At 41.8% G+C, this 10,026-nt stretch overlaps 2 protein-coding genes across 2 annotated transcripts; one reads left to right on the top strand and one right to left on the bottom strand.

Annotated features, from left to right (window-relative positions):
- The first annotated feature begins 217 nt into the window (after positions 1-217).
- Positions 218-4,167, top strand: LOC129769359 (anaphase-promoting complex subunit 2). Its single transcript, XM_055771581.1, has 3 exons — positions 218-1,670; positions 1,731-2,205; positions 2,262-4,167. The coding sequence occupies exons 1-3, from the start codon at positions 1,611-1,613 to the stop codon at positions 4,094-4,096; spliced, it is 2,370 nt and encodes a 789-aa protein (XP_055627556.1). The 5' UTR covers positions 218-1,610; the 3' UTR covers positions 4,097-4,167.
- Positions 4,107-4,822, bottom strand: LOC129769365 (WASH complex subunit 3). The gene is made up of 2 exons (XM_055771590.1): positions 4,694-4,822; positions 4,107-4,632 (listed from the first exon to the last, which is right to left on the bottom strand). Exons 1-2 carry the CDS (start codon positions 4,721-4,723, stop codon positions 4,201-4,203), a joined length of 462 nt encoding a protein of 153 aa, XP_055627565.1. The 5' UTR covers positions 4,724-4,822; the 3' UTR covers positions 4,107-4,200.
- Between the last annotated feature and the right edge of the window lie 5,204 nt (positions 4,823-10,026).

The raw sequence follows: 10,026 nt of genomic DNA, 5'->3' as shown, positions 1-10,026 counted from the left end.
GATAATTTTATATTATAATGGTAAGTTTTGGTGAGAATATCTGAAAATTCATAGAGAATAGTTTAAATTACCAACGTACCAACCAACGTACTTGTAGTAGGAAAATAATGCCAAGAAAAAATTTCATACAAATTTTAGTAATTTAAAACTGCCTTAAGCCGGGTTCAGACGGTGCGAGTAAGCATACGAGTCGGTCTAGTCAGTTACTGCAGTGCAGCTACTCACACCGTGTGAACACATCATGCCAGTTATTGTCATGTGTGATCCGGCGTGCGAGCTACTTCAAAGTTTTTTGAATTTACTCGCACTTGCATGCTTCACAACGTCAAAAACAGAATTTAGCGTTCGAATCAGTGATGCCAAATGTAATGAAATGTCTCTATTTTTAAGATATTTGAAAATATGTGAAGATATTTATAGACTTGAAAATTATTGGAAAAACAAATAAAACCCTCATAGTTTCTAAACGAAATAATTGTTATTTCGTTTTGCACGCTGGCGGGGCACGCTTTCTTTTTGAGATAGTTTTCTTGAGAATCTCTAATATAGAATCATTATCAGATCACAACTTACAAAAAAAAGTATTGTTCTAAGAAACAGAATACATATTCGATTTAAAAAAGTACATTTTCATTCATTATTAAAATTTTTGAAGCGTATCTATTGCACCTGCAAATCGACTATCATTTTCATTTCACAAAATAAATAAAATTAAAAAAAAAATCTTTTAGACTACCATTTATAACATCACATCCTTTCGGAATTATCTGAGCTATGGATGTTTTCGAGATTCTAAAAAATATCGACAACAATCCCAACGATATTCCAAAACAAAGGCACATCAATGTCATTTCTAATTTAACTCTTGCAGGTACAGCATCCCTCATGACTGTATCTTGGCGTTGTATTCGTGGAGCAATTAAATCCAACAGTTTTTTCACTTGTTCAGGTGTTATTACCAACACTGCTCTGTAATCTCGGGGATCCTCATCGTAGAGTTCCTTCAATATTGTATTTGTTGCTCCTTTTCTTTGCATCTAATTCCTGGCCCGAATCCTTTTCTCTTTCTGCTTTTTCGGATAGTACCTTCAGTTCAAAGAAATTCAGCACAAAGTATGTATTTTTAAACACGATCAGCGTTTGTTTTGCTATAAAATTGTGTGATGATACATTCAACTGAAAACCTAAGATGAAAACTGCCAATAAAGAAGTCGATTTTGGACCAATCATTTGACAAATTCGGACCTGATTGCTGTTTCTGACTGTTTGATGGACATTTGAAAAGTCGCCTGGCATCCCTGGTAAACCCGTGCCGTAGTATCTAGTTTCTCGCCAGCAGCTCACACTGTGTGAACGGACAAGGCGAGTCAACCAATTGTCAAGCGAGTCCACCGGGTCAGTAGCTGCTCATTGTCAAGTCAGCTACTAGCAACGTATAAATGGGCCTTTAGGGCCGACTAATCTGATTGAGAGGATTGAGAGGAGTTGGCCTCATACAAACTAATGTCGTATCCAGATGTCGACACCATTCCGCCGTCAACGTGAATTGATTGTGTATAATTTGGGAAGTTGTTCGAACATTAATTTTTCTCATTTTATTACTCCGGAAAATGTTAAACGAAAATATATGTATAAGTTTGTATCGAGTTTTTCCAATTCTCGAGAATAAGGTAAAATTATCAGTAATGATGGAAACCAACCAAATTTCATTCGCACTGATTCATCTTCAGCTCGTAAACTTGCCGGTACCCGATCACGAAATAATTCAATTATCGATCCAGCTGGAACAAGCGCAAGCCATTCCGGTGATATATGAAACCATATTCTTCAAAATCGAACGATTGCTGCGTCATGAAACGGTTCCCAAGTTCTGGCGTAACTTCAATCATTCGCCATCGATGGGCGAACCGCAAGCCCAAGGTTCTAGACGGGATACAAACCGGCATTTTTTCCGCTTCCAACAAGCTGTTCATGAGCTGCACGAAGACTTCGTGGGATACTACTTGCAGTTGAAACGTCTAGAGAAGCTTAAGCGGGGAATAGCTTTGCCGATTGATGTGGCCAAAAAGCCTAACGATCTCGGTGAGTTTCATCGTATGTTTCGATGTTTGCTTCTCTCACAGCTGCCGGCGCATTTCAACGATCTAGTGTACGAATTTTATAACACAGCCTTTAAGGTATTTGCGCTGAGTCATGCGGAAACAGGTTTGAGATTAAATTTGATAATATTCGCTGGTTATTTATGTTGATTTTATTTCTAGAGGATTGTATGGATATCCCTGAAACGTATCAATGCACCGCATGTGGGGCAGAGTCTGCTCATTGTCAGTGTCAGAGTTTGGCTAATGCTTTCGCTAGTACGAATCGTTATCTAACTTCTATGGGGCTGCTGGACAAAATTGCAGGATTCACACTGACGACATTGATTCAGGAAAGAATCGATGCCAGGATTGTTGATACTAAAGAAAGCTTCTCTGTTTCGTATGTCGAAACACTAGAAAGGTGGCTAAATACCGTCGTGTTGCAGTGGTTAACTAGAATTTACAATCGTGGCTCGCTAACCGTATCTCCCACGAACAAAAAGATTGAGGAAGCGATTAATAACTTTCAGACAAAGCTGAGCTTCTATATGTATGAAAATTATGCCAATGCCATAATTGATCAATTCTTCAGCATTATAATTGATTTTCCCATGTCCCTCGCATCGATTGATGATTTGAAGTTATGTCTAGAGAAGATCGATTTGAGGAGTCACCTTATTAAGACGGTGAAGCAAACGCTTGAAACGAAATTGTTGCATCCGGGTGTCGATACCCCAGATATACTAACCGGTTATGTCGCGGCTATAAAAACCTTGCGTCATTTGGATCCTTCCGGGGTTTTCTTGCAGACAATTACCGAACCGGTAAAGGAATATCTGCGAAGTAGACCCGACACTGTTCGTTGTGTTGTAACCAGTTTAACGGAGGAAGGCTGCTCCGATCTGTCCGACGAACTTGCCAAAAGTGAAAATGTGAAGGTAAAAGATAACGTCAATGAAAAATTAGAACTGACAGATTGGGAAAATTGGAATCCGGATCCAGTCAATGTGGATGTTGTTGCCACGAAAGATGCTCGCCCTGGTAAACCTTCGGATATTATCTCCATGGTCGTAGATATCTATGGCAGCAAAGAACTGTTTGTAAACGAGTATCGCAATTTACTGGCTGAAAGACTTCTCTCTCAGCTGGATACAAACCCGGGAAAGGAAATTCGTAACCTTGAGCTATTGAAACTTCGCTTTGGCGAAACGATGTTGCATAGTTGCGAAGTGATGTTGAAAGACATGAACGACTCCAAGAAAATTAATTCACATATTCTTTTCAGTGAATTTGGATTTCAACAAGAAAAACCATTCGATATATCGGCGTTGATAGTTTCTTCCCAGTTTTGGCCAACGTTCAAAAAGGAAACAATGGAGTTGCCTCCCGTCATCAAAGAAATGTTCGATCGATATACGAAAGCGTTTGAACGCTTCAAAGATAATAGAACTCTTCATTGGACCCCACTCAATGGGAAGGTCACAATCGAAATCGAACTGGATGGCAAAACAACTGAGATGCAGGTTACACCTGCGCAAGCTACTATTGCAATTTTATTCGGGGAACAACGGGAGTGGGAATTGGAAAAACTAGCACAGAAGATGAATATGCCTCCGTCAATCCTTCGGAAGCGTCTTATCTTCTGGCAGTCCCAGGGTCTTATTCGTGAAGTACGTGAGTATTATTACATCCTCAACGATCGGGCCAGCAGATCTGAGGTTGCAGACGAAATACAAACCCAAGCTCCAGATGTGTGTGAAGACGACGAAGCTGAAAGCGCGATGGAATCAGCCAGTGATCAAAGGGAGGAGGAACTGCAAGTTTTCTGGTCCTATATCGAAGCAATGCTCACTAATCTTGATTCACTACCATTGGACCGCATTCATCAAATGCTGAAAATGTTCGCACCTCAAGTTGACTTCTCCCAAGAAGAATTGAAAAATATATTACAAAGGAAAGTTCGTGAACACAAACTTGTGTACGCAGGGGGAGTATATCAATTACCCAAAGTTTAGAAAACCCTCGTTGATTTCAAAAATATATATTATGATTGTTTTATATTACTTTTTTAAGAAAATACATGAAACTAATATAAAGTTTATTTTCAAATAAATATATGCTACAGAAACTCATCGATGTATTCAGGATCTAAACCTTCGGAACTAATTTTGTTTTTAACAGCTAAAATCGGCACCCCAACTTGTACCATCTTGAAATATTTGTCGTATCGCTGATCCCTTTCCTTAATTGGTACTTCTGCGGTGTCTTTGCTCCGGTCATCATCCGTCTCCGCTGCTACATGGACCTCCGCTGGGGTTTCAGTTTTCTCATCTTGCACACCACTCGCGATCACGGTTCCGTTCTTGAGAGCCTCGATCGAGGCCAGTTTTGCCTCGATAATGAGAAGCGACGCTTCCAGGCTTTGCATTTTATACTCATACTCGATGAATTTGTCCTCACAATCTGCGGCAAATTTGTTCAGAAAGTTAACCGTACTCAGGACGAAATGATTTATGAAGGCAACCATTCTCTTCTGGTTTGTTGGCGGAAGCTGTTGGAACGTTTCGGTTAGATTCGCACCGTGGAAATATTAGGATGAAACAGACACGTACCTCATGCTTCTCCAGTCCAATAGTTTCCATTACAGCACAGCAAATGATTATAAATTAACTTTCACGTAGGAAATCTGATAAATTTGGTAATAATGAATTAAAATACAGTTTATTTACATTTTCGGCAAAACAAAACAAAGATTTAACGTTTACCGAGCATTATCAAGATCAATATAAAAAGGAAATGAAATAGAAGCAACAAGGCGCGTAGAAGTATATCCTAAGGTGGGCCAACTTGCTAAAACCACTCTTCAGCCATCTTGAAAATCTACTGTGTTTTGTTTGTAAACAAAACACAATACGCTAGTGCCGAAGCTCGCTCCTGATCAGTCTGTCTCCTTCACGCTTCAAGGAAATAATTCCCCTTCTGCTTTCTTCCGTACTGTTTTCATATACCGCTCCCCTAACCAACTTAGTGACGAAACGGCCTCACCTAGTACCATAGACCCGTCTTGAGAAGCAAGACGGTTTTAGAGGCGAATGAACTTCAAAGTTTGAAGCCTCTCAACACTCCTATACTCGCGCATTGGTCTGTCAGACCAAGAAATCAATAATTCGTTAATTTCTCAGAAAATATCAACACTACGACTTTGCGATTCTCTCTAGCTTCGTTATTCGTCGTTCGTCATCGTTCAGCGTATCGCATGTGTTGGTACAAAGGGAACGTGTGCCACTTTTTTAACACTTTCGGTCTGACACACCGACGCGAGTATAGGAGTAACTTTTTTGGACAAGTGCCATTTTTCATATTCTAGAATATTGTTGAATGAAATGTATAAATTAATGTGAGCGGCGTTTAATATTTATTGAATATAATGCATAAGATCATTATCGAACTATTCTTATTTGATTTCAGTCCCTTTTGTAAATGGATTGAACGGATCCATATATTAACTATTCGTCGATATATTCGTCGTTAGATTCATACGTTTAAAAGCAAAATATGAATGTTTGACTTTCGTATAGTTATTCGCCAAATATAATGGTCATACATATACACACTTGTGAAAGAATTTCACTTGTGGAAGAATTGTAAACAGTAAACTATAAACTAATCGGTGGCTTATGGAAATTTTTAACAGTTACAGTTTCGAAGATATTTTTTTATAATGGACAATATCTACAAGAAAACAAGAAAAAGAAAAGGAAGGAAGGAAGGTATTGAATTAGAGAGACTTTAAACTCTGAGAGTTCATTCGTCTCTAGGAGAAAAGGAAGTTCCTAGAAATCCTTTTATATAATTTTTGACGTAGGACTACGTCTAACCGGAAGATATAGGGGGTGAAATGGAAATCTAGGCACTGAACAAGTAGGAAAAAATGCAAGATTTGGAACGCTTATAACTCGAGCATTTCTCAATAGATCGCAAAGGTTTTTGCATCAATTGATAGGAAATATATCTACGCATCTATCATAATGAATAACATTTCATTTTTCTTGAGATAAATAATTGAATAATTGTGAAATATCAAGCATTGTCAAAATGCACTATGTGCCCATTTTTGATTGGTCCATTTTGTGCTCCTCAAATCGTACCCGACCAAAACGGGCAACCAGAGCAGCAGCGAAATAGAATGAAGCACGATTGGAAAGGAAAAACAAAAAAATGAACGAAACATTGGTCGCAGTCTCACACATGCGTAATTCTCGAGCCAGCCAGTCAGCTTAAAAATCCCCGCTCCGCTGCCGTAACGATCATTCTCATTCAAACCGTACACCACATCGGTTCGCATCATAACACATCAACAAATCAACCCAAGCAGCCATGTCTGGACATGGTAAAGGAGGAAAAGTGAAGGGAAAGGCAAAATCCCGCTCGAACCGTGTTGATCTGAAGTTCCCCGCAAGGGTAGCTAGGCCGAGCGCGTTAGTACCAGTGCACCAGTCCACCTAGCCGGCGTTATATAGTTTCGGCCACCGAAGTGATCGAGTTAGCTGGCAAAGCTGCTCGCGACGATAAGAAAACCCGTATTCGGAACGAACACATTCGGTTCGGTGGACATCAAGACAACAGGCAGTTTCAGCGAGTGGCGAGTGGCAAACGCAATCGCAAAACGGCATCAGGTAGCAGAAGAAAAAAGTTTGTTCTTTATACAAACTGCTTTGGTGGCAAATCCAGAACAAGGCGGCATCAAGGGCGTTCGAAATGGTTTTTTTTTTCAAAACCACGAGTACTAAGTTTTCTAAATTGGAACCATTCCATAAAACAAGGCGCTTTTCAGGGCCATTAAACCTTCCAAAAAAGAGTTTAGGAAATACAGTTCAATGCTTTCTAAAACATTATCCAAAATAATAATAAAACACAAATTGATTTTTTCATAATTTGTTTGCCAGGATCTAATGAGTATGTGAATTTGGCAGTTGTTCTGAGCTTAATGATAGTTGGGGACTTTCCTGATTATCCAATTTTCACCAATTCTTAAATTGTTTCCAGATTGAAAGTACAGTAATTTACTATTAGTTCGACATTTAGCTAATTGGACGGACATGTAATGCGACTTATTTAGTTGGACATTTTTGTAAACATAGAGATCCAAATTATTGTAGAAGAATAAAAGCGACTGGCAACCCCAGCCATGACTATCTGTCAATGTATGAATTTGAATAAAATCAGTTATATTCCAACCGACAAACTAGTCAGTTTATTTATTTGTTAGTTCGACCTACGGCCACCTCCCATAGGTTATGGGCCCAGGTGAAGAAAATTCTGGAAGATTACATCATCTTTTCAACCAAAATTTTTAAGTCTCCGATATGGACGGAAACAAATTCGGACTGGAGAAGCTGAAGAGCGGCGGATACGACTGTTGGCAATTCAAGGTGGAAATGCTATTGGTTCGCGAAAATCTTTGGAAGTACGTTACGGAGGCCGCCCCAGAACCTCCGATGGAAGCGTGGACGGAAGGAGATGCCAAAGCACGAGCCACCATCGTTTTGCTCGTCGACGACAGTCAACACCCGTTGATCCGGAACTGTAGAACCGCCAAGGAGACCTGGAACGAGCTGAAAAAACATCATCAAAAAACGACGATGTCCACCCGCGTATCGTGTTTGAAAAAGCTGTGCAAAGCCGAGTACAATGACGATGGGGACATGGAAGGCCATCTTTTCCGGATGGAGCAACTTTTCGCAAGTCTGGCAAACGCAGGACAGGATCTCGAACCCAGCCTGAAGGTTGCGATGATTTTAAAGAGTATGCCCGACTCGTTTGACACCCTCACTACCGCGTTGGAAAGCCGTTCCGACGAGGAGCTAACCATCGAGCTAGTCAAGCGAAAGCTGTTAGATGAAGCGCAGAAACGAGCGGAAAAATTCAATCGCGGGGAGTCTATTCTCCGTGCTGGTGGTGACAAAAGGATCGTGTGTCATAACTGCCAGAAGCCCGGTCACGTAAAACGGGAATGTCCAGCAGTAAAAGCTGAAAACGGTGAAGGAAAACGCGTCCCGAAATCAAAGAAAAATCAAGTTTCGAAAACGAAAGTTGGCATGGCAACGTCGTTTGCGTTCATGACAACCAGCAACAAAAGTGAATCGAATGTGTGGATCGTCGACTCTGGAGCAACGTCGCACATGTGCTGTAACCGTGTATTTTTCGACGAGCTGAAGCCAAGCTCGGAGATTTTCATCACGCTGGCCGATGGAAATCAAACGTCGGTGAAAGGCATCGGAAACGGTCGCATATTTTGCCATGACGAAACAGGAAAACAGCAAGAGGTAACCCTATCGATTGTTTACTATGTTCCAGATTTAGAATCGAATCTGTTGTCAGTCGGACGACTGGTTGCCAAGGGAGCGGAGGTTATTTTTTCTGAAAACCGTGGTTGCGTGATTCAACGTGACGGAGTCGTAGCAGCCGTAGCGAAGAAAATCGATGGGCTGTACCAGCTGAGAGCAGCAAAAGAGCGCGGAATGAAAATACAAAAGATATTGTATCCACCATTGGCATCGGAAGTTAGGCCATCGTGATCCCGATGCAATCCAGCAAGCTGTGCGTGAAAATTTGGCGACAGGTGTGACCATCCAGAAGTGTGCTGTACTCAGAACGTGTGAGTGCTGTGCTGAAGGCAAGCTTACCCGACAACCGTTTCCGAGAAAAACTGGACGCCAATCAGAAAGGATCCTGGATATAGTGCACACCGATATCTGTGGTCCAATGAACACGGTATCGCCAGGTGGTGCACGATATTTTCTCACGATGATCGACGATTTCAGCCGATATACCGTCGTTTACTTCCTGAAAAAGAAATCGGAGGCGGCAGATATTATTGAAGAATATGTGAGTATGGTGAAAAACAGATTTGGACGTATTCCTACGATTATTCGCTCCGACCAGGGAGGCGAATATAAATCGAAACGTTTGGGGCGATTTTACAAAGCGAATGGGATCGCGCCCCAGTACACGGCGGGATATGCACCGGAGCAGAATGGAGTCGCGGAGAGGAAAAATCGTTCGATTGTTGAAATGGCTCGATGTATGCTGATCGACGCGAAAATGGGATACGAATTTTGGGCGGAAGCAGTCAACACGGCCGCGCATCTGCAGAATCTACTCCCTTCACGGTCCATCGAGAAAACACCATTCGAACATTGGTACGGGAAGAAACCGGATTACAGGCGATTGCATATTTTTGGGTGCAATGCGTTCGTTCACGTTCCTGCTGAGAAGCGAAGCAAGCTGGCACCGAAAGCGGAAAAGTTGACATTCGTGGGCTATTCCGATTGTCACAAAGCATTCCGGTTCATCGATAAAACAACCAAGAAGGTCACAATCAGCCGTGATGTTCGCTTCATAGAGATGGAAGATTTTGAGAACGAGGTTCAAACATCATCACCATCGTCGTGTATCGTGGAATATGAGTCCGTATTATCGCCGCACCATGAAGCAGTTACCGAGAACGAAGAACCTGATGATGACGTGACGGTTAAGGAGGAGTACGAGTCCGACAGTTCATACGATTCACCCTGTGACATTGAAGACGACAACGATCAAGAAAGCGATATCGAAGCTGGAGTAACGCCAATCCGGCGTTCGACTCGAAGCACCAAGGGACAGGTGCCAGTTCGTTACCTGGAAACCACTGGGATGGCACGCAAGTTCGCGGCGGACCCGAGAACGTTTGATGAAGCAATCAACGGGCCAGAGGCGGTACAGTGGCGTGCGGCAATGGACGAAGAAATACGATCGTTGACGGAGCATGGTACTTGGAAACTAGCGAAACTGCCCATAGGCCGCAAAGCAGTTGGCAGTAAATGGACATTCAAGCGCAAACTCGGTGAGAATGGCAATGTAGTGCGGTATAAGGCGCGCCTGGTTGCGCAAGGTTTTTCCCAGA

This window comes from Toxorhynchites rutilus, chromosome 2 (genome assembly GCF_029784135.1).
Source record: "Toxorhynchites rutilus septentrionalis strain SRP chromosome 2, ASM2978413v1, whole genome shotgun sequence".
NCBI classification, from domain to species: domain Eukaryota; kingdom Metazoa; phylum Arthropoda; class Insecta; order Diptera; family Culicidae; genus Toxorhynchites; species Toxorhynchites rutilus.
The sequence above is the reverse complement of the archived record's forward strand: the minus strand, read 5'-3'. Positions and strand labels throughout refer to the sequence as shown.